Raw genomic sequence first — 24,780 nt, 5'->3', positions numbered from 1 at the left:
TGGTTTGTTATGTTTAATCCAAGGAAGATTATTTCATAAGAAATGTTAATACTTAATAGTATAAGATGTTCTGAGTTTCCCTTCCTACAGCCATTTTTTATAGATCTGTAAGTTTTTTATATTTTGTGTGTTTTTGTTAATCGTCTGTTTATATAGTCTTGGAAGATTAGTTCTCCAGATTCATACAGGATCAAAGTGTAAATGCTCGAGGAGGAATTTATATTAATAATTTATATTATATACATTCCTGAGAATGAAATTGAATCTTCTTGTCCTTAGGGGCATCCCTACACACCGAAGCTGGGTGAGAAAAATACGTTTTGCACCTGGGAAAGGAAATCAAAAACTGATAACAATGTACAATGATGGAGCTGAAGTTTGGGACACAACAGAGGTGGCCATCTATTTCTTATCAGTATTTGCTTTTGTGAAAAATATTCTGCTTTGCATTAGAGAAGGTCAGGCACCTAAGCAATTAAACTATTATTTTAACCAGATTTATCTATTGTTGACATATGTATAATAGTCAGCCAGTGTTTTCGCAAAGACATTTTAGGTTTTTTTCAATCTGTTTTTAGCTGAGAAGAAAGCTGATGCTCTATTGAAATACACAATTTTAACACTCTTCTGATGTGTTTTAGATGCATATGGTGTTTTGAACTCACTCTTTGGAATAGAAAAATATCCCTTTCAAAACTTTGTCAGTTTACTGAATGTCTACATTTATGGAATTGTAAAGTTGTATTGCCTTCAGAACTTTCTTTTAACTTATTAGGGGATGTCTACCTTTGCCCCCTAGTTCGAACTAGTGAGGCTAATGAGGGTGACCGAAATTGCAAATGAAGCGCGGGATTTAAATATCCCATGCTTCATTAGCATGTTCTGGGCTGCCGCCATTTTGGAAATTGACTAGTCTGGAGTAACTGCCCACGTCTACACCCAGCAGAGAAACGGGAGTTCAAAGTAAAGTCCTTAACTCGAATTAGCTGTTATTTCTCCTGGAATGAGGTTTAACAGCTAATTCGAGTTAAGGGCTTTACTTCAAACTCCCGTTGCACTGCTGCGTGTAGACGCAGGCAGTTACTCCGGGCTAGTCAATTTCCAAAATGGCGGCCGCCCGGGAACATGCTAATGAAGTGCGGGATTTCGGTCGCCCTCATTAGCCTGCCTAGTTTGAACTAGGGGGCTAGTGTAGACGTACCCTAGAGAATATGGGAAGGCCAGACACTTGGTATTAATATTGGTCCTGCTTCTCTCCTCCTGCAAGAAAAACCTGTATTAGGTAAAATGCTCTCAAAATTTCTGGGATACATCTTGCATTGGTGGAGTTCAGGGCAGGCTCACAATATTTTGGCACCTGAGGTGGAGAGCTCGAATGACGCCCCCATGCCTCCTCACTTGGGCCAGAACTTTGAAAGGTCTCTTGTGCCCTCCTTCCTCCAGCACAGCACTCCTCCATCTCTGTGTATCTAGAGCAGAGAGAATACATATGCACCAGCAGCAGACACAATTTTCTACACTCTGGGTCCTAGTGGTGCGCTCCCCTCCTCCTCCCCCCACACACAGTCTGGCTGGCACCTCATGTGGCCTCCTCAGTTCGCCTCATGGTAAGGCCAGCCCTGGTGGAGTTGCATTCCCCCCTCTAGAGGTCCATAGACATGAACATGATTAGAGCTGGATGATTTCATAGGGAGAGGACGTGTGATCTTTAACTCCATGGATATCATAAGCAGAGCTGGCCACAACCCTCCTCCAGTAATGATGTCTGAGGAATATTGGTGCTATTGGTTATTCCTCCCTATAGTTCTTTTGGGAATGGAAGAAGGGTTTAAGGTAGAAGCCTTAAAATGATCTTTGACTTCCAATTGAAAATCTGTCTGTACCCAGGAAAACAACTTATGAGAACCACAACTCCTAAGTTCTGTATCCAGAACTTCTTTCTAAGTTGTGATGCTCCAACCCTGTTGTATGTCTGTGGTGGAGCTTTGTCATCTTTAGTGTCACGCCACAGAACTGCTGCTTCCCCTTTCTCATGCCTGATTCAGTTCTATCAGTTTATACACACATCTAGATAGAGAAAAGAATCTTAATTGATGAGATCCTCCCTCTTGCTAACAGGCCTAATGGCCCCTTCACTGCAAACCACTCTAGTATACAGGCAGTCCCTGGGTTACGTACAAGATAGGGACTGTAGGTTTATTCTTAAGTTGAATTTGTATGTAAGTTGGAACTGGCGTCCAGATTCAGCCATTGATCAGTTTCAACAGCGGCTGAATCTGGACGCCTGGGACAGAGCAGCTGGGGTGCTGCCGGGTTGGTCCAGTAGCGCCGAGGAGCGGCGCTGCGGGACCAACCCGGCAGCGCCCCAGCTGCTCTACCCCAGGCGTCGGCGAGAAAAGCCTGGTCTGCTGGGGGGGGTGCGCACTAGCTGACCAGGGAGACGTGGAGCAAAGCTCTCAACTAGGGAGACGCAGAGCGGCTTTTCTCGCCACGGAGGACGCGGGCGGTGGGACCACGGTGCGTCTAGGCGGTCTGCTGGGGGGGGGGGGGCACAGCTAGTGCGGGGTGAGTCACTCCGTTCGTAAGTAGGGATCCGACATAAGTCGGATCCACGTAACCCGGGGACTGCCTGTACTGGGACAGTGTAAAGCGGGTCTGTATCTGGGACAGAACATTGCAGAATTAAGCTGCTCTCTAAGGACCACTGGTAAAGGTGGGGAGTGGAGGCAGGGTGCATGTATCAGAGAGTACCCTGGCCCATAGAGCAGGCAATGTAACCTAGGCAAGCTCTCAGATCTCTGTATTGTACAAGGGCCTTTCCAGCCCCTAGAGCATTCCAGAATCAGGAGAGTGCAAAGATAGCTTAAAGCCACCTAGCCCTTCCAGCTACACCCAGCTTGCAAGTTCTGTGAAATGGCTTTACGAGGCATAACTCAATCTTGATCAGTGTCATTAGCAGCATTGTAAAAGTGAAAACGTCTTCTATTTTAAGGTGCAGATGGTAAGCAGCGTAAGGAGTGGAAGAAATGTCAACTTCCGAATAGTGGATGTGGATTGGTGTACCTCAGACAAAGTGATCCTGGCATCAGATGATGGGTGCATCAGAGTTTTAGAGACAACTATGAAGTCAGCATGTTTTAGAATGGACGAACAAGAATTAACAGGTCTGAGAAATCTCAACAGCATCTAATGCATCTGGTTTGAATAGTTTCCCTTTTGCTACAGTCTGCAATATATTCCATGTAGAAAGATGTGCAAAATAGTGTTTATTATTTAAAAATGACTTCAGTGTAAGCCAGAGGGATAAGGTAGTTCACATACATCAGAAACTTTGGGAATATGGATACGTTTTATACTAATCAGTTATACAGCTTTTGGTATTTCTAAATAACTCATGTTTTGCTTTTTTAGTCTCATCTGCATAGCTATGCATTAAATGCATGTATACATTAATTTCATTAGAACAGTCATTTACATGCACAGCATGAGTTTTAGTCATGTTTATGATGAGTGCTTTTGTTATACTGCTATACATTTCCAGAGTTTGAATGAATGGCCGAAAGTGGATGTTTCCATTAAATTGGAGGTTAGAAAAAAACTTGCCATAGGAGCAGATTATTCAATAATTTTTTAGTACAGGGAATTTAATCCCTTCCTCTGGAGCGTCTAATTGGTATCAGAGACTAGATGGGTCACCAATCTGACTCATTATAGCAATAGTTAAGCACAGGTATCCATACTGACCAGGCTTTTTAGAGGCATTCAGTATAGATATGTTTAATTTCTCTTCCCTACAAAACCATATTGATGCCTCCTGTTTTAACTGCAGATATTCCTGAATACTGTGATAAAGACTCAGTTTCACTGGAGTCCATAGTAATTGTGATATGTAAGGCTGATGCCTTCTGGCATATCTTGGCATGAACTTCTTTCACATCTGCTTTATAGAAGCATCCACCACATACGTCTCTGCTTAATTCTAATATTTGACTTTGCAAATTCATCTTCAACCATATTTTAACTAAACTAAAAGCCAAAGACCAAGGAAATCAGGTTCTGGCCGTAAATGTCTAGTGACTAACTGCATCTCTTAGAAAATTGTTTAGCAATGATCCATGCTGTACATCTGAGATTATAATCTGGACCCACATTTAATTTTTTTGTCTTCTGGCACAGGCAGCTACTTATACATTTTATAGTTGTTAACTGTTGTATCGTTAGAAGTTAGCTACTTAGAGATTTTTAATGTGAATCTTTTCTCTCCTCACTTCCTCTCTTCTATTTCAGAGCCTGTGTGGTGCCCTTATCTCCTTGTTCCAAGGGCTTCATTAGTTTTAAAATCCTTCTTGCTACATCAGCCATGGAATGATAAATGGACTCTAGATATTTTACACATGTAAGGCTTTGTTTTAATTTTGTGTCCAAACTTTTAACTGTTATCACACACAGCTCACCTATGTATTCTTTGGTAGGAGGTTGTTAAATGGGTCAACTTGAACATTTACTGAGCAGTCAGAATGAAGAGGCAGAACAAAAGTTTGTTTTTCTAGTGGCGCTTTCCTACCTGCCTTTGAAAACAGCGAGATTCTAAGTGAACAGCAATTGTCTGTTATTTTATCAAAAAACAATACTATGCTTTTATTCTAAAGCAAATTGTTTTCAAAGTAGAGGTGGTCCCTAGAGAAGAATTCCAGGTGTCCCTGCCTCTACACCGATGATCATGTTTCCTCATAAGTGGTGTAGATTCCTCTTAGAATGGAGCGCCTTATGAGGATGTAACGTTTATTAATTCTAGTGCAATAGCACAGATCCATAACGATTGTTCAGGGCAAGATGTAGACTACAAGAAGTTTGCAATATAAGAAGATAATCAGTGTACAAATGATATGGTCAGTATATGTCATTTTATATGAATGATATATATATTATTAATATGGCCTTAATGCAAATGCAATGTAAAGTATGTCAAATAAGGAACTGAAACCAAAAAGGACTGGGAAGGACACAGTGATGAAAGTTGAACTCCCCAAAGTTTTGTGATGAAATAGAGAGCAGTGAGACCACTGGGGAACCAATGATTTCAGCTTTGAAAGGAAGCAAAGAGGAAAGCTGAATGGGATATTGCTCAAAGATGGAAATGGAGTGAAAAAGTGGTAGGAGCTACAATAATAGAATCATAGAATACTAGGACTGGAAGGGACCTCGAGAAGTCATCGAGTCCAGTACCCTGCCCTCATGGCAGGACCAAATACTGTCTAGACCATCTCTGATAGATATTTATCTAACCTACTCTTAAATATCTCCACAGATGGAGATTCCACAACCTCCCTGGGCAATTTATTCCAGTGTTTGACTACCCAGACGGTTAGGAAGTTTTTCCTAATGTCCAACCTAAATCTACCTTGCTCAAGATGAACAAGTTTTCTCCCTCCTCCTTATGACACCCTTTTAGATATCTGAAAACTGCTATCATGTCCCCCCTCAATCTTCTCTTTTCTAAATGAAACAAACCTAATTCCTTCAGCCTTTCCTCATAGGTGTCAAGTTCTCTAGACCTTTAATCATTCTCATTGCTCTTCTCTGGACCCTCTCCAATTTCTCCATATCTTTCTTGAAATGTGGTGCCAAGAACTGAACTCAATACTCCAATTGAGGCCTAACCAGCGCAGAGTAGAGTGGAAGAATGACTTCTCGTGTCTTCCTCACAACACACCTCTTAATGCATCCCAGAATCATGTTTGCTTTCTTTGCAACAGCATCACACTGCTGACTCATATTCAGCTTGTGATCTACTATAACCCCTAGATCTCTTTATGCCGTACTCCTTCCTAGACAGTTGCTTCCCATTCTGTATGTATGAAACTGATTGTTCCTTCCTAAGTGGAGCACTTTGAATTTGTCTTTTTAAACTTCATCCTATTTACCTCACACCATTTCTCCAATTTGTCCAGGTCATTTTGAATTATGACCCTATCCTCCAGATTAGTTGCAACCCCTCCCAGCTTGGTATCATCTGCAAACTTAATAAGCGTACTTTCTGTACCAATATCTAAATCGTTGATGAAGATATTGAACAGAGCCGGTCCCAAAACAGACCCCTGCGGAACCCCATTTGTTATGCCTTTCCAGCAGGATTGTGAACCATTAATAACTACTCTCTGAGTACGGTTATCCAGCCAGTTATACACCCACCTTATAGTAGCCCCATCTAAGTTGTATTTACCTAGTTTATTGATAAGAATATCAAGTGAGACCGTATCAAACGCCTTACTGAAGTCTAGGTATACCACATCCACCGCTTCTCCCTTATCCACAAGACTCGTTATCCTATTAAAGAAAGCTATCAGATTGGTTTGACATGATTTGTTCTTTACAAAATCATGCTTGCTGTTCCCCATCACCTTGCCACTTTCCAAGTGTTTCCTTAATTATTTGCTTAATTAATTGCTCCATTATCTTCCCTGGCACAGAAGTTAAACAAACTGGTCTGTAGTTTCCTGGGTTGTTCTTATTTCCCTTTTTATAGATGGGCACTATATTTGCCCTTTTACAGTCCTGTGAAATCTCTCCTGTCTCCCATGATTTTCCAAAGATGATAGCTAGAGGCTCAGATACGTCCTCTATCAGCTCCTTGAGTGTGCTAGGATGCATTTCATCAGGCCCTGGTGACTTGCAGGCATCTAACTTTTCTAGGTGATTTTTAATTTGTTCTTTTTTTATTTTACCTTCTAAAACTACCCCCTTCCCACTAGCATTCACTATGTTAGGCGTTCCTTCAGACTTCTCGGTGAAGACCGAAACAAAGAAGTCATTGAGCATTTCTGCCATTTCCAAGTTTCCTGTTACTGTTTCTCCCTCCTCAGTGACCAGTGGGCCTACCATCTGCTTGGTCTTCCTCTTGCTTCTAATGTATTTATAAAAAGTCATCTTTATTCCCGTAGCTAGTTTGAGCTCATTCTGTGCCTTTGCCTTTCTAATCTTGCCCCTGCATTCCTGTGCTATTTGCCTATATTCATCCTTTGTAATTTGTCCTAGTTTCCATTTTTTATATGACTCCTTTTTTATTTTTAGATCATGCAAGATCTCGTGGTTAAGCCAAGGAGGTCTTTTGCCATATTTTCTATCTTTCCGACACATCGAAATAGCTTGCTTTTGGGCCCTTAACAATGTCCCTTTGAAAAACTGCCAACTCTTCTCAGTTGTTTTTCCCCTCAGTCTCGATTCCCATGGGACCTTACCTATCAGCTCTCTGAGCTTACCAAAATCCACCTTCCTGAAATCCATTGTCTCTATTTTGCTGTTCTCCCTTCTATCCTTCCTTAGAATTGTGAACTCTATGATTTCATGATCACTTTCACCCAAGCTGCCTTCCACTTTCAAATTCTCAACTAGTTCCTCCCTATTTGTTAGGATCAAATCTAGAACAGCTTTCCCCCCGGTAGCTTTTTCAACCTTCTGAAATAAAAAGTTGTTTCCAATGCAGTCCAAGAACTTATTGGATAGTCTGTGCCCTGCAGTGTTATTTTCCCAACATATATCTGGATAGTTGAAGTCCCCCATCACCACCAAATCTTGGGCTTTGGATGATTTTGTTAGTTGTTTAAAAAAAGCCTCATCCACTTCTTCCACCTGGGTAGGTGGCCTGTAGTAGACTCCTAGCGTGACATCACCTTTGTTTTTAATCCCTTTTAGCCTAACCCAGAGACTCTCAACACTTCCGTCTCCTATGTCCATCTCCACCTCACTCCAAGTGTGTTCATTTTTAATATATAAGGCAACACCTCCTCCCTTTTTCCCTGTCTATCCTTCCTGAGCAAGCTGTACCCTTCTATACATTCCAATCATGTGTATTATCCCACCAAGTTTCTGTGATGCCAACAGTGTCATAATTGTACTTATTTATTAGCACTTCCAGTTCTTCCTGCTTATTTCCCATAGTTCTCGCATTTGTATATAGGCATCTAAGATCCTGATTTGACCTTGCCTCCCAGTTTTGCCCTGACCCTCCTTTCTCTCTGCCATTGTAGCCCACGCTCCCTCCCATTTCCGACCCATCTCCCAGGTCCCCATGTAATAGCTAGAGGGGAGAAGATAGACACCTTCACTGCAGCCCTTGGGAGTCCTCTCAGGGTTTGTCTGTCTGGGGAATAGATATACCTTTCACTAGTCTATCACAATCTATATGACCATATGGACTGTGCTGCCATGATGTAAAAATTCCTTATGTTTTTATCTACACTGCTATGACATTCAAGCTCACTTGAGAATGTTTAGTGCACAGCAACAGGGTCCAAACAGACACGTATTATATAGAAAGCCTATGTCGTGTAGATTCACACACCTGCCAACCAAGACAAGCCTCTGTGTGGAAGGTGAGAGAGAAGTGAAGGCTGCCATGTGAAAGAATCACTGCAAACATACTTGCCTATGTTTTCCAAAGTGGGTAGTGATTTGGAGTGTCTCTATTTCTGGGTGCCTAACTGGAGACTCCTTAAAGGAGAGTGGTTTTCAGAAATTGTGAGTACCCATCCTCTGGAAAGTAGGCCCTTTTTAGGTTTCTCAAGTGGGCACCTAAAAAGTAAAGCACCCAATATCATTAACAACTTCTGAAAATTAAGGTTAAAGTATTGTAAAAGGAAATCCGGGTTTCCATGGGTTCCAAGAGATTGGTTTTTGTTGTTGTTGTTGGGTTTTTTTGGTAATGAAAGGGGGCATTCTCAGAGTAGAATCTCACAGTAGAATCTCAAAGTTATGAAACTTGGTTGCGTATAACTCAGGACAAAATAAGGTTGTTCTTTCAGAAGTTTATAACTGAACATTGGACTTATTGCATCTTTGAAACTTTACTGTACAAAAGAAAAATGCTGTTTTTAACCATCTTGGTTTAAATGCAAAAAGGACAGAAACAATTTTCTTACCTCCTCAAATATTTTTTAACATTCCCTTTATTTTTTTAAATAGTTTACATTTAACATAGTACTGTCCTGTTCAGTATTTGCTTCCCCCACACTCCCACTTCCTGATTGTGTACTTCTGATTCCAAAAGAGAAATGTAGTTGATAGGTCAGTTCATAACTCGGATGTTCATAAATCTGATATTCTACTGTAGCCGAAAAAAGAGTGGAAATGGGGATGAGAGTGAATGAGGAACCGGTATGGGAAAGTCATGGTGCAGTGGGCCTGCTAGGCATCAAGGGCAAAAGAATAAGAGGATGGTTAAAATTGGATTTATTATTGCTGAAAATAAGCAGAAGTAAGCAATAGAGAAAAAAAAAGTGGAGGTAGGAAAAGAACTTGAGACAAATGGGATTGAGGATGAGGAATTCACAGGCAATAGGAGAAAGGGGAAACCTAAAGGTGAGTGAGTAAGATGGAAATGTGAAGAGAAAGGAGACCATAACAAAGATGTGAAAGTAATGAGGGTGAGCAGGAGTGAAGAATAGGCTATTATTAGTACTTGGAAACTAGTATTTGATGTCCAAGATTTTCTGTCTAAACTGAATTTCAGATAATACTGCCAATTTAGTTATGAGAAAATGTAAAATTCTTAGACTATATATTCCTGTTAAACCACATGTTTTCCTTGCAGTGACTATCCAGAGAACGAAAATATTAAAAACCTGCTTCAAAAACAGCTGGATTCATTGTCCAAGTAAGAAGCATTTTATTAATGTTTTAACAAGATATACCTTAGATTGAGGTTTCAGCTTTTCATTTAGTAGTTAATCTGGAATTGCTTTATTTTCGCATTCAAACATTTTGCCATGTTTAGAGATAAATATTTGGGTTACAAAATGAAATTGAACATACTTAATAACCTGCTTTGTCTATTGAAAAGTGATGAGTAGCATTCTTCCCAAATCTGAGAACTTCCTTAAAACAAATTGTTTAACATTGCCTTAACAGTCAGATGAAACTCGCATCTGTTTTGTGACATTTGGGTTGTGACATTGTTGATGTCACAGACGATGCTATCTATCAGCAGGAGGCCCAGGAGTACTCATTATTTAATTCAAATGGCACTTATAGTTTATTAGAAAAATATTTCTCAACATAGCTGCTCTTTAGAATGCTTTCTGGGCCAAGTGGGTGCAGCCTCTGGAAAAAAAAAAATGAAATATGCAGAATTTTAAATCCTGGCCAGAGAAAATCACACTGGCACTTTTGAAAACTGAATCCTTTCAAGATAAGTTACTTTATAGTTGAAGCTCATATTTCTGGTGATATTACATCAGTCTCCCTGGTTGCATAGCCAACAGATGGCAGTACAAAACTATTAAGGCAGTCTTTATAGCCAAGAAACTGGAAGCACTTCCTCTTTCCTTCCCTGCATCCCAAATAAAAAGCTAATTTTCTACTGAATTCAGAAAAATGCATGCAAACCTATATTCATATATTGATAATACATTTATTTATTGTCCTGTGATGCCATCCAGATTATATTTGTAGAATTATGACATTGTTATTACATTAATTTTATAATATAATGAATTGTTATAAAACGACATTACAGCTTCAAGTATATCCTTCTGGTAGTTCACATGTATTGCAGTTCAAGTAAGTCAAAAGGCATTCTTGACTGATTGATTTTAACTATTAAAACTGATAAACTGTGAATTGCTTCTTTTAAAGGTTTAGACATACTTCAGCTTTGTATAGTTGACATGATTAAATATTTTATGGAGGCTTTTGTTTAGGTCAGCATGAGTTAAACTTAATTTCCTTATCTGACAAGAAGAAATAAAAGGCTTGTGTTTATTTTTAAACTTTAATTCCTAGATGTATAGAACTTGTTTTTAAAAATCATGAACTGCTTATTACAGGTCAAATTTGACTCTTTTTTTTTGCAGTGACATCAAGAAACTTATGCTTGATCCTGAATTTACTGTATTGCAGAGGTGTTTGCTGGTTGCAAGGTAAAAGAAATTCAAATAAAGTAATTGTAGGTTTTTTTAATAATCCTGTCCCCATCAGCAGTAACAATTTTGCTTAATTTTAAACATGTATGTGGTTTGGCTAAAATGAATCACATTAATGATGTCCATAAAGTTAAGAATGCGCATGTATCTCAAGGAGAGGTGTCTAAGTTATTATCTTAGGGTACGTCTACACAGCAGGGCTAAAGCTGAAATAAGCTACACAACTTCAGCTACGTCAATTGCGTAGCTTAAATCAAAATAGCTTATTTCAGTTTTTGGCGCTGTCTACACAGCAGAAAGTCCGAGGAAAAGCACTCTTCCTCCAACTCTTCCTCCAACTTCCCGTACTCCTCGTAAAATGAGGGTTATAGGAGTTTGAGTAAGAATCCCTCCAGCTCAACATTACTTTGACATTATGTCGAAGTAACTGTAGTGTAGACCCGGACTGTGTTATTCCAGCATAACCTCAGTTATTCCAAAGTAACACTGGTATGTAGACGTACCCTTTTGTTACAGTGACACTACACCTTTATCATGGACAAATAAATTGCATTTTAGAACTACCATGTCCACATTGAAATAGTAGGCATTACTTATACAGTGTTCAAAAGAGTTGGGCCTCCCAGGTCCAGCACCCTTGGAATTTGATGGGACCTGGATGAGAGATTTTTCTGGAGCAGGGGAGAGAATTTCTGGCCCCCCCTGCTGCTGGCCCCAGCCTCTGCCCTGCCACCCCACTGGGCTTCCAGGCTCTTCTCCTCCTCCCCTCCCATGCCAGGCTGCCAGCTCTCCCTCCACCAGCCCAACTGAACCACATGTTGAGCTTCCCAGGCCCTCGCCCCTCACACAGCCCAGCTGAGCTCTGCACTGGGCTGTGCATCTAGACTCTCTGATCCTGGAACATCCGTGATCCTACCGGACCATGGATGTTGCTAGACCAGAAAGTTCCAGTTTATAGAGGTGCAACCTGTAGGATATGTAGAATAAGTCCAATCTTTCTCCCAAAGAGCTAAAACGTAGGCCTTTATGCAAGCAAAGAAAAAGTGAGGGTTTTTTTAATTTCACGACCAGTGTTGCATATTATTCTACCCAAATCATAATAATTTTAAACTTATGAAGTTTCTTAGTTGCTTCCAACCTTTCATGATTGATTTTTTTTTTCCCTAAAGTTGGGTCGGTCGGTCGGTCGCTCTCTCTCCCTCCCACCCTCCCTCCGTGTGTGTGTGTGTGTGTGTGTGTGTGTGTGTGTGTGTGTGTGTGTGTGTGTGTGTGTATGTAAAAACAAATTTCCTGCGGGATGAGAGTGTGACATCATCACATCACTCTGTGTCCTGCTGCTCACCTCTGCCATTAGCCGCACAGCCTCCCCTCTTCCCCAGGAGCCCTGATCAAATGGCCACTCCGTGAAAAGGGGGAGTGGCTTCACAAGCCCCCTGGAGCAGCATCTACCTGCTTCTCTGCCCTGTCTCCAGCCTACCAAGCCCACGGCTTTGCTCTGTGTGGCCACAGCACTTGGGGACCACGCTGCAGGCCTCCCCCCCAAGTGAGCCGCTCTAGTGTATGCTAAGGGCCCAGGGCCAGGCTGCTGGCTCAGGTGTGCTCTCCTGGGCCCGCTGTGAGCTGGACAGGTCTTGGCCACATCGCACACCCAGTTCTTTGGGGACAGCATGGTTATGCCACTTCCCAGACTCTCTGGAGTGGTCGATCTGTGCTCCGAACTCCCTGGCTCGCCACAGAGCAAAGCTGCCCAAAAAAGCCCATTCGGAAAGGGCAGGGCTGGGGGCAGGCTGTGGCTCCCACTGCAGTGGCTGGGGCAGTGTTGCTCAGCCTGATGGTGCTCCTGAGGGGAAGGGGTGCGCAACTTGAAAAATTCGTGGGAAGGGGTAGGGAGGGGAGAAAGGGGATATGTGGTGCAAAAAAGAGGGATGGTGGGGATGAGCGGGATATAGGAATGGAAGCAGGGGATTGGGCAGTTTGGGGATGTGGAGGGGGAGGGGTTAGGGAAGGATGGGGATGTAGGAATGGAAGAAGGAGGTGGGGGTAGGGATAAGCGGTGTGGGCTGGGGGAGACGGAAGGGTTAGGAAGGATAGTGGGTGTAGGAATGGAGGCAGGAGGAAGGGGCCTAAGAATGGAGGTGGGGATAGGGATGGAAGGAGATAGGGTGGGCTGTGGGCCATGGAGCTTCAGGATAAGGGTTTGTGACCCAGATTACCCACCGGGCTCTTTTCTCGTGTGACCCAAATCTGGTTCTCTCCATTGCTCCCTGTCTGCGCGGAGCATGTCCTAGCCCTGCAGCGGGAGTTCGCTTGCCAGCTAGGCCGTGTCCAGACTCAGGGGTTTTTTCGGGAAAAGTAGCCTTTTCCCGAAAAAACTTCCCCTGCGTCCAGACTCAAGCCGCGTTCTTTCGAAATTATTTCGAAAGAACGCGGCTTTTCTTTCGATGGCGGTAAACCTCCTTTCACGAGGAAGAACGCCTTCTTTCGAAAGTTCCTCTTTCGAAAGAAGGCGTTCTTCAATGTAAAGAGGCCGTCTCCGAAAGAGAGCATCCAGACTCGCTGGGTGCTCTCTTTCGAAAAAGCGGATTTCTCTTTCGAAAGATCCGCCTGCAGTCTAGACGCGATCTTTTGAAAGAGGCTCTTTCGAAAGAAGCCTGCAGTCTAGACATAGCCCTAGAAGGGCACATCTGGAGTACTGCCACCCTGCAAAGATAGGCAGTAACCAGTGCAGAGAGCAGGGAATTCTCTACCTACGTAGCCACTGGAACAATGGGGATTCATTTGGAGTTGGGTCTGTTTTATTGATTGCATTTGGTTTTCATTTACACATGAGGTTCACAAGCCTGCAGAGCATAGCCCTTCCTGACAGATCACTTTTCTGTAGACCTGTGCTCGCCAAGAGAGGCTCTGAATTCTGCACACAAACTAACTATTTTATTTTATTGGTGGGTGGGGCAGGAGCAGGAAGTGCGGGGAGTGGATAGCTGGTGATTGAAGCATGCAAGCAGCGGGATGGGCTGAGAGTGTTCGGATAGAAGGGCCTGTCTAGGAGAGTAGTGGGGCAGGAGCGGAGGAGGATGTGAGTGACTTGGGGCCATGTGGAGTGCAGCTGGACTCAGTGCAAGAGGCCAGTAAGAGGGGGTTTGGTAAGTGTAGCAAGCAGGGGGCGCAGCCCCCTATTAATGGTAAAGCATAAAGCGACACCCCATTAAGAATAGATTATGTGCTAGTTTGTGGAGAGATTCACTGAGCCTTAACGAAACTTTTATGTCTTTCCTCCAACTTGCCACTTCCTAGTTTGTTGAACATATTTCAAAAGTGATATTTGTTTGTGATGTTGTACATAAGAAGTCTAATTTGTAACCCACTATATTTGTGATGCCAAAAAGAATGTACCTTATTCCCTGAATAAAGAATATATTTTATACTATTTAGTAATAATTCAGTGTGTTATGGAATAAAATCTAAAATTAATCAATATTAGTGATTATATTATTGGGTTTGTGAATTTAAATTAGTCTGATGTTGTAGCTACAACGTATAATGGTAGGTTTGTTTCATTTTGATTTTTTGACTTCTCAGACTCTATGGGGATGAATCAGAACTGCATTTTTGGAGTGTTGCTGCACATTATTTGCATAGTTTCTCTCAGGAAAAATTACTAACTGCAAAAACTACAGATAGCCTTCAAGAAAAAATGATCAACCCATTGGATATATGCTACGACATACTATGTGAAAATTCCTATTTCCAGGTATTGCAAACTGTTTTTAAGTAGTATTTATTAGGTATGTGTCTAAATCAACAAAATTACAAGAGCATTTCTTCCATTTTGAATTTAGAACCCCTTCATACAAGTGCCTCACTTTTATTTAAAAATGAAAGGTGCATGACTGTGTGCTAATAATGGAGTTTTACCCTGAACTCTCATTGTACTGGTTATTGTGAACTTAAAGCACTCAATACTATTTAAAGGCTGGGTTTTTGTGTGAGATTTATTAAATAAATATTATTATACTCTTATACAGTTATTTATACATCACATTTATATATATTTTTATGATCACATATTTTTGGCAGGCGTTTCCGATTCATATGAAAAAAGTTCACTTTTATGTATTATAGTGAAATCTTTGTTATCTGGCACTCTGTTAACCAGAAAACTTTAACAAGCTTTGCCCCCAGCCACATACAGTCATATCTTTAGGCGCACAGGCCTGGCTTGGTTTACCATGATTGTCTTAACAATTTTTTATTTAAGAACTACTAATCATCTTTAACTCAAAATAGAAATGTGAGGCCAACTGCCTCACACTACAAAACTACCAGTATTAAAAACTTGAGTTTTACTGTTATTATCCATTGGTTTTTCCTAGGTTGATGGAATCCTCAGATAACCGGAATTTTTAGATAACCGGAATGCCCTAATCCCTGAGCGTGCCGGATAACACAGGTTTTACTGTAGCTAGTTTGTAATGTGTTTAGTTGTGTGTGTCCCTCCTCTTGAAATGTTTTAGCAGGTGTTATGTCACTCCTTTGGGGTCTTCTATTTTACATACATACATACATACAATTGTGTGTTAAAACATTTTGAAAGCCGCCTCAAATATTTTAAATAGAGAGGTGGGATAAAAATATGTTAAATAAATAAAATCATGTAATCATTTTTATTTTTCTCTGCAGAAATTTCAGCTTGAAAGGGTACATCTACAAGAGGTTAAAAGATCAACCTATGAGCACACCAGGAAATGTGCTGACCAACTTCTCCTCCTGGGACAGGTTTGTGGGTGATTGTTTATGTATGAATAATTTCCCTTACTGTTTTTAATGGGTTTTGTTTGTTCTTGTCTAAACTTCCTTTGTCCACACATTATGTCGGTCTTATCTAGGCTGAGTATCTTCAAGGTAACCTACAGCCAAGACCCTGTCTTGGCTAACAAGTTAGGTATATTGTTCCACTGCACCAAGTGTCATCCAAATATGAAAGGCACCTCTACACACATCCTTCTTTTGGAACTTCCACATGATCTTTCTTGAGTCAGATGGCCAAACAGATACTACCCTTAAAGTTCTCTGAAAGAAAATAATCAAGCTGCTCAGATAGTTTAGTATTTGCAGGGAAATGGTGCTAGTATTGGTGTGCAAGTTCACAAGATGATATATGTCATCAAAGACTCCTGTCAGATCTAAAAGATTTGACATGGATAAAGAGATAATATTCCACCATATCCAGTGCAGCCTAAAATCCATTCTTATTAAGTATATATATAATCCTTTTCATACTGCTCCATAATTTGGTAATCGATCAACTTTAAATATAGAGAATTTCAAAAAGTTAGTTTTAAGGTATTGCGTGTACCATTTTTTGAGTACCTCACTAGTTTCTTTGCTTACACAATCTTATTTCGCCCTTACTTTTTAACTTACTTTTCTTTCCTCTATTGCTCTGTGAAAGGTCATACAAATGGTAAACTGCATACTGTACTCAGTTTCCTGTTTCCTCTCTGTAAGCCCGCTTTCTGGAAAGCCCTTAAGCATGTGTTTTAATCCAGTCCCTATTAAGAATTTGTGTGTTTAAATGGTCTCCTGAATTTGTGCTTTCTTAAATTGAGATCAGACAGTAAAAAACATGAAAAAGATTTTTTCCTCTTCTCTCTGTAACTATAACTATTGTTTTTTATTATAACATTGAAACAAACGTGTGCTTGGGTTTGTTTGTTTTTTAAGATGATGTAATTTTAATGTTTCTTACCAGACTGACAGAGCAGTACAACTATTGTTAGAGACAAGTGCAGAAAACCCACATTACTACTGTGATTCACTGAAGGCCTGTTTGGTCACTACCGTCACTTCATCAGGTCCTTCTCAAAGCACGATTAAACTGGTAGCAACCAACATGATAGCAAATGGAAAGCTAGCAGGTAAAATATTGTGTTTTAGTACAGTAAACCATAAAGGATGCTTGCATTAAAGGGTGTGCTGTGGCAGATGCACAAAAAACATTAGATATAATTTTAAGTCCTTGATAAGAAGGATAAACTAGTTGGTTCTTTTGGTTTTAGTACAAACCATATTCCAAAATGAGCCTCTTTGCATTGTATTGCTAATACCAAAGAAGGTTGCTGGTTAACTCTACATATTCGCCACATTCTTAAGACAACAACATTTTTATTGGATAAAATTAAAACACACAGGTTGGAAACAAAAGTCTTTCTATATTTCAGTTTGTTTCAAAACAATTAATATATAAATAAACTCTTAGAGCTATATCTTTGTGTATGTCTACCTATTGTAATAGATCAGTAAGAGGCAACTTAGGCTAGTAAGTAGCCCTCCTTCATCTAGTGGGCCTCAGGATTGTTTTAACCAAGATGGTCTCACAGGATATGGTAGCTTGTGCTCTTGTGTCCCTAAAATTTTCAAGGTGTGCCGATTGAATCGTAGTAGCACTTTGGCTGCAGAGGGAGCACACAACTTTCACAGTATTGTGTGCAATCAGCATACCCCTCACTTCATGTGCCCTTGCTTTAAGTTTGTGTCACTTTTGTATTACTGGTAGGAAAATACCCTATGTGGAAGAAAACCATCAGAATCTGTCAATTCTGTGCATGGGTAACAGTAAACAAAATGTCTCATAGGCCACACATAGAACTCCAGTGGCTCTGCATGCAGCTCTCAAGCCGCAGGTTGTGCTTCTAGGTGATTAGACCCTTCTTAAGTATAATATTGTGTTTTATTAGTATTTTTTTAGGGCCTAGGCTACTTTTTTTTTTTAAAGAAAAGTTGATTTGCAGATATTGGTATAATGCTGTAACACTTATTAAGTCTACATGGTCCAGTGATCTCCTTAGCATGTCTGTATGAGGCAAACAGAAGCAAAGGAAATGATGAACCTTGTGGAGCATTTTTAAGCTCAGTGGATGCCATGTAAGGCAAGAGTGATGGTGTCCTGGATAACCTTGAGAGCTCCAAAGCTCTTACAATGCTTGAAAACGTGTGTGTTAAGAACTGGGGACTTTATGGATCTCCAGTATCCCAAGAGGCAGCAACGGAATTTTCTGGGGGATCTGTTACACTTAAATAGTAATGATTTCCCCTCCTAACTGACAGTCAAGTTTTAAGTAATCTGCTTTTATTTTTCAGAGGGAGTACAGTTGCTCAGTCTAATAGATAAAGCTGCTGATGCCTGTCGTTATTTGCAAACCTATGGAGAATGGAATCGTGCAGCATGGCTTGCAAAAGTATGTAATTGTTCAATCCAGATAGTACAATGAAGCCTTGTGTCAATTTTTGGCTTATTTTAAACTGCAGTGGCATTTAGTTTTGATTATAAATAGTCATGATTCAGTTAGCTTTCATCTATAATACTCTGGTGACTTAGTTCCATTGATACTGTATTCATTGGTTGGCATCTGCATTTTTTCCATGGCCCTATTAAAAATGCCACCCGTAACAAAAATTGAAAATGATATCCTATATTACTTAGTCTTAGAAGAAATGTCCTTAATGGCCTGCAGTATATTAGAAATAAAGTAAGTATAAATTAAACCTTAAAAGTAAAAGCCCTGCCTCAAGATATGTATTTACGGAGACTAGTGTGGATTTTGAGGTCCTTCAGACTTGAAAAATACAGGCAGTCCCCGGGTTACATGGATCCGACTTACATCGGATCCCTACTTACAAACGGGGTGAGGCAACCTCGCACTAGCTGCTTCACCCCAGCAGACCAGGGAGACGCGGAGCGGCTTTTTTCAGCAGACACCTCAGCTTGAGAACAAAGGACTGAGGGAAGTGAGGTGTGGGAGAATAAAACTGAGCTCTGGAGAAATGTTTGGCTAGAGTTTCCCCTACAATATGTACCAGTTCCGACTTACATACAAATTCAACTTAAGAACAAACCTATAGTCCCTATCTTGTACGTAACCCGGGGACTGCCTGTATACAATATCAATTCAGAAACATAACAATGAGAAAAATTCTTTCTTATGCATAAAGCTATAATGTCCCAACTGTGCAACTAGAACATTGCAGGCAAACACTGCTTTCAATGGGGACACCCCAAAAGTCTTCACCTGGGCAGAGGCCTAACTGCATGGATTGGAATATAACAGGGGATAGGCCACCTTTTCAAGCCAAAGATCAAACTACATCAAAATTCAGAACAAGTGGTCAACAAAGAGCCTTATAAGAATGCCCATTTGCATGACTAAAAATATGCAACCTAATATTATTGATAATTGACATGCTTAATAATCGCATAAATGAAACATTGTACACCCAGATTTTATTTAATGGAACTTCTACTGCTGCTTGGGGGGTTCAGTTTGTGGATGTGGGGGTGCAGGAGTCAGGGTTGGGATATATGAGGGGGTCAGGTCAGAGAGTTGGGATGTGTGGGAGGTGCAGGGGGCAGGACGTTGGGATGGGAAATTGAGTATGTGGAGAAAGCCCTGGGGCCAGATTACCTTACCTGGTTAGGGCTGGGCTGCTGAACCTGGGCAGCAGTGGTTGGACGAGGGGCTGGGCCAGGATCTCAACAGCCAGATTGCGGCCTCCCCTCCTACCCATGCCACAGTAGGAGGGTGGCCACCACCAGCCCTTCTTCTGGCCACATGGGAACTGGACCGCAGGGCCTGCCTTTAGGATCAGGGCCGTGGACAGGATTTTGTGGCCAGGTGGTGGCTGAGCCCCAATTAGGGCCTTGTTGGCCAAGCTTAATTTTTAAATAAAGTAAAATATTATGTCCAACATAAAAGCTTTCAACATTGTCTTTATTTATGGCAGGGATGGGGAACCTTTTTTGGGTCAGGGCCCACTTATCTACAGAAAAATCAGTTGGGGACCACACAAGTGAGAGAGAAACAAACAAAAACCCTCCAAAAAAACCCAACTAATGTGGCCCTCCCCACTGAAACACCTCACTCCCCTGGTGCTCGAGCCCCATGGTGGGGAGAGGAGCAGGGAGGACTTTGTCAGATTAACTCTTCTGTGCTTCCAGAGTTAGTGGATTTTTTGCCCCCCCCTCCCCCTCCAGGTTCTGGGGTAGGGCCAAAATAAAAGCCAAAAGTGTGTGGGACAGGGCTGCCAGTAAGTGAGATGGGGTGGGGGTGCAGGATCTGGGCGGGAGGTGGAGTGTAGGAGGGGGTGAAGGTGCGAGGTCTGGGTGGGAGGTAGGGTGCAGGAGCAGGCTTGGGAGTAGGGGGTCTGGCTGGAGAGAAGGGGCAGAAACAAAGGAAGGTGTCAAGTCTAGCCAGGAGGGAAGGGTGCAGCAGAAACAGAGGGTTCAGGAACAGTCTGGGAGGAGGGAATTTGGCCAAGGGAAGGGTACAGGAGTAGACTGGGATAAGGTGTCTGGCCAGAGGAGAAGGGGGCAGGAGGAGGAGTCTGGTGACTGGGAGGAGGGGGCAAGAGCAGGCTGAGGGCAGGGTTTCTGGCTGGGGGGGAGGTGCAGGAGTGGGATTGGGGGTAGAGTGTTTAGTCAGACAGGAGGGGGCAGGAGCAGGCTGGGGGTAGTGTGTCTGGCCAGGGAAGACGGGGGCAGGAGTGGACTGGCGGTAGGTGTCTGGTGGGGGATTCTCGGGGGAGAGGGTAAGTGAGCAGGCTAGGAGTGTGGGGTGTCGGTGGAGGGGAGGAGGGGCCACTTACTTGCTTTCTCAGGCTCCCAGAACCGTGTCCCAGGCACTGCCTCCCACTGCTCCCATTGGCCAGATTCTGGGGAAGGCCTCCAGGAAGCGTGTCCTGTGCTGCTGTTCCCCCCCAGCTGGAAGAGGGGAAAGGGAAGCAGACAGCTCATTCATCCACTTCTATTTCCACTTCTTCCCTCACCTGATCTGATGGTGAGGCTTGGAGCTTTCTGAACCCCCCCCCCCCCCACACACACATACACAGGAGTCTTGCGTGGGGCTTTGAGACTGGAGCACCAGCACAGGCTTCCTGCTGCGAGGGGGCGGGGGAAGTGAAGGAGGAGTCTGAGCTGGAGCTGCCAAAGAGCCATTGGTTGCCAACCTCTGGATTATAGGATTGGGGACTGACTAACAATGGGCAAAAATTCCGGTTTTCTTGTTTGTGACCAGAGGTTTGTCAAAGACATTTTACAACCTGTTGGGATTGGTATCTTCTCTTCTGGTAAAATTTGACATCCCTTATGTGATTTATTTTAATATCTGGAAAAGATAAATATTTCACTTTCATGGGTGTCTATCCTAAAATAAGAATAATTTCAATCTGTTTGGCTCTTTCAGTGGAAAAGGGGATTATAGATTTTTTCCAAATAGATGAGGCCCACTTTTATTTTCCCATTTTGTTTTTTAAGTCTTTAGGAGACGTACAAGTGTCATAGTGCACTCTTACTGAAAAATTGTTTACTTTCTCATTGTTTGTAATTATAAAATAAATAATTCCCTTCCTAGTTTGGCCCTAGTCAGGTCTCAAGGGTGCCAAACTAGAGAATTTGCCAAACCACGGGAGGTTATTATTGTCTAGCAGCATTATCCGCATTACCGCATTTCAAGAAGGATGTGGAGAAATTGGAGAGGGTCCAGAGAAGAGCAACAAGAATGATCAAAGGTCTAGAGAACATGACCTATGAAGGAAGACTGAAAGAACTGGGTTTGTTTAGTTTGGAAAATAGAAGGTTGAAGGGGGACATGATAGCAGTTTTCAGGTATCTAAAAGGGTGTCATGAGGAGGGAGAAAACTTGTTCATCTTGGCCTCTGAAGATAGAACAAGAAGCAATGGGCTTAAACTGCAGCAAGGTAGGTTTAGGTTGGACATTAGGAACTTTTTCCTAACTGTCGGGGTGGTTAAACATGAATAAATTGCCCAGGGAGGTTGTGGAATCTCCATCTGTGAAGGTATTTAAGAGTAGGTTAGATAAAGGTCTATCAGGGATGGTCTAGACAGTACTGGGCCCTGCTATGAGGGCAGGGGACTGGACTCGATGACCTCTTGAGGTCCTTTCCAGTCCTAGTTTTCTGATTCTATGATTCTACCCACACTTCCACTGCTTACTGGGCTCCTAGTGGACATTTAGGGGTAAATTAAATCTAAATAACGGCATAGAACACAGAACCAGAACTGGTAGTGGTAAAAAAAATTTATGGGACTGCGGGAAACTTGGCCGCACCCAGGGTAAATGGACATCCAGATAACTAAAATGTTGGCGGGCCAAAGTGCTGGACTAGAGGGGTTCAACCTACATAAATATTGTACGTATTTCCGCATATAGTATGTAGATCAGTGTAAATAAGTCATTTTCTATATGACATTTTAGTTCGTATTGACTTTACTAGTGTTTTTTATGTAGCCTGTTTTAAAATTGGGCAAATATCTAGTTGAGTTGATTACTCTTGGAAGATCTCTGTATACCCTCAGGGATATGTGTATCCCAGCTTGAGCATCACTGTGTTAGTGAAATGAATAGCAAGCAAACCCAAATTTGTGTGTTGAGGTTTAAATGATCTGGCAACATTCTTGTGCTTCTCATTTTCCTCATTATCATAATTCTAGGATCCAGTGCATATGGGATTTTGGAAGTAGTAACTTGAGATAAACTCTGAGTAATAATCTGCTGAGTTACCATTAAGTTATAATCCTATAAACTCTTGGAGTAAATTTTTTACTGGCTTGTCATAGAAATGTTTTCTTTTGTTACATAGCAATTGGTGCATTCAGACTTCAGACTTCTTTATCTCCCAAAGGTTCGACTGAATTCAGAGGAGTGTGCTGATGTGTTGAAACGTTGGGTTGATCACCTTTGCTCTCCCCAAGTCAACCAGAAATCCAAGGCCATCCTTGTCCTCTTATCACTAGGATGTTTTACAAGAGTTGCAGAGATGCTGCACAGGTAGAGCTGAATGAGCACATTCTACTCTGCTTTGTCCAAAATTGTCAGATAACTAGTCCATAAATGTGTGTATTTCTGTGAACTTTTTACGTTTAGTTCTCGTTTTCAACATTCTGTTTTCTTTAGTTGGCAGTTACCTCAATGGTATGTCATCCTTGTCTATATGCTTGTACTAATGCTTTTTCTGTGTTTTCAGAGTGGTGGCATTTTACATTTTCAGCAGTGTTTAAAGGTGCCAGCATCTAAAACTTCAGCATCAAAGATCAACTCAATGATTATTATTGCATTACAAAGTTATATAAACCAGCTGAAAATGGATTGAAGAAATTGTATGTCTTCCGGTTCTAACGAGTTTTTTTTTCTTTTCAACAGCATGAGGTATTTTGATAGAGCTGCCTTATTTGTTGAGGTTTGTCTGAAGTATGGCACAATTGAAGTTAATGAAGATACAAATATCCTTTTTCTAAAAGCATACAGTGTGGATGGGTGAAATTAGCTAGCCTGTACAGAAAGAGAAACTCTTAATACTTATGTCCCCAGGGTGTATACTGCACTTCTTGAAGGAGCAACAAAATAAGGAAAGGAGTGAAGGAATGGAGAGAAAATACATACCCAAATCACAATACTAGCCTCTTCTTGTATTCTATGATAAGTGACACTGAGAAACAAACAAGAGAGCAAAAATAAGAACAGAAGTGTGAAAAATTCATACTTTTTAATTTTACAGACGGGAAGGAAGCACATGACACAATGTGGGTGCTGATTGAACTTGAGCTAAATTGCTGGTTACTACTGGACACAGGTTAATGAGGCATTTATCTTTTTAAAATTGTACATCACAATGCATGTAAAATTTGAGGTCTTTTAGGTGCTCCCCTGAAGTGTTTGCTAGCAAGAATATAATTTTTCTTTATTGTAAAAGGATTGTCAGTTTTTGAAGTTTGTAACATCAAATTATAGTATGAGATAGAAGCTTAACTGTAAAAAAAAACTACCCAAGAGCTTGTTTCTTCCAATATACACTTCTGTTAATATGTTGCATCTTGAAAATGGTAACCATCATTTAGAAAATTAACTAGGATTTATTTTTATTTTAAGCAATGTGCTTATTTATAGAAAAGTGTGGCTGTTTTATAGAGATTAGTATTTACATGAATTTTGGGAGGACCTTTTTCCTTCCAGCTGATAAAGCTACAAATGAGTCCTATAGTATAGACCATCCCAAATTATTACAGTTTGTTACAAATAGGACCCTTGTACCATTAGAAAACTAATATGTGTGACAAGACATTGGATTTGTATTTTTGTATCTGTGTCTGTTGAAATGAATTTCCATAAACCTTCATCAGATGTTTGTTTTTTAGTTTTTTCCTTCCATTAGATTATTTGAAATAATGGTGCTGAACAGCTATTTGTAAAATCATTTGCATTAGAATTTTTGCCTTCATTTGTGCTTTGAAGTAGGATTGTTAACTATTGGGTATTTGTGTAAACCTGTAACTGCTGGAAACTTTAGCAGTTACTCATGAGGGGGCATCTCACTGCAAGTACTGGCTGCCTGCGTGTACTGGTTCCTGCCTGCTCCCCCACTCCTCGCACTGCCGCCTCTCCATCAGAGGCAGCACTGCGGGGCAGAGGTGAGGGGAGAGAAGAGGAGTGCCAGCTCTACAGAAGCCAGTGCCATGGGGATCTGGCTTTTAAGATGACTCCCCCTGAGCATCAGCTCCCTCCTGCTTCTCCCCTCACCCTCTGCGCTGCTACCTCTTTGGAGGCGGGGCGGGAGGGAGGTGGCTCTGCAGAAGCTGGCACGTGCAGATAGTCAGCTTAAAAGCCAGCTCCCTGTATGTGCCAGCTCTCGCTTACTCCCCCCATTCTGCTGCCTCTGATACAGAGACTGCAAGGGAAGGGAGTACATGTAGTCTGTAGCATTAATTGAAAAACCCAAGGTTATCGATTAATCATGTAATCGACTACACCAGGGGTGGCCAACCCATTCTGGACAAAGAGCCAAGGTCCAA

The 24,780-nt window shown here is 41.6% G+C and overlaps 1 protein-coding gene across 2 annotated transcripts in view; it reads left to right on the top strand.

Annotated features, from left to right (window-relative positions):
- The window catches only part of WDR11 (WD repeat domain 11), an 88,931-nt gene that overhangs the window by 61,327 nt on the left and 2,824 nt on the right, over positions 1-24,780 (top strand). For both annotated transcript variants that reach the window (XM_075935350.2, XM_075935349.2), the window contains exons 18-28: positions 280-394; positions 2,993-3,164; positions 4,288-4,396; positions 9,590-9,652; positions 10,851-10,916; positions 14,499-14,670; positions 15,600-15,695; positions 16,672-16,837; positions 18,060-18,157; positions 22,617-22,762; positions 23,135-23,217. In XM_075935350.2, the coding sequence (XP_075791465.1) occupies positions 280-394; positions 2,993-3,164; positions 4,288-4,396; positions 9,590-9,652; positions 10,851-10,916; positions 14,499-14,670; positions 15,600-15,695; positions 16,672-16,837; positions 18,060-18,157; positions 22,617-22,762; positions 23,135-23,217 (1,286 nt within the window). The remainder of the gene's footprint in view (positions 1-279; positions 395-2,992; positions 3,165-4,287; positions 4,397-9,589; positions 9,653-10,850; positions 10,917-14,498; positions 14,671-15,599; positions 15,696-16,671; positions 16,838-18,059; positions 18,158-22,616; positions 22,763-23,134; positions 23,218-24,780) is intronic.

This window comes from Pelodiscus sinensis, chromosome 8, assembly GCF_052426305.1.
Source record: "Pelodiscus sinensis isolate ZL-2025 chromosome 8, ASM5242630v1, whole genome shotgun sequence".
NCBI classification, from domain to species: Eukaryota; Metazoa; Chordata; order Testudines; family Trionychidae; genus Pelodiscus; species Pelodiscus sinensis.
This window is presented reverse-complemented; position numbering and strand designations above follow the sequence as displayed.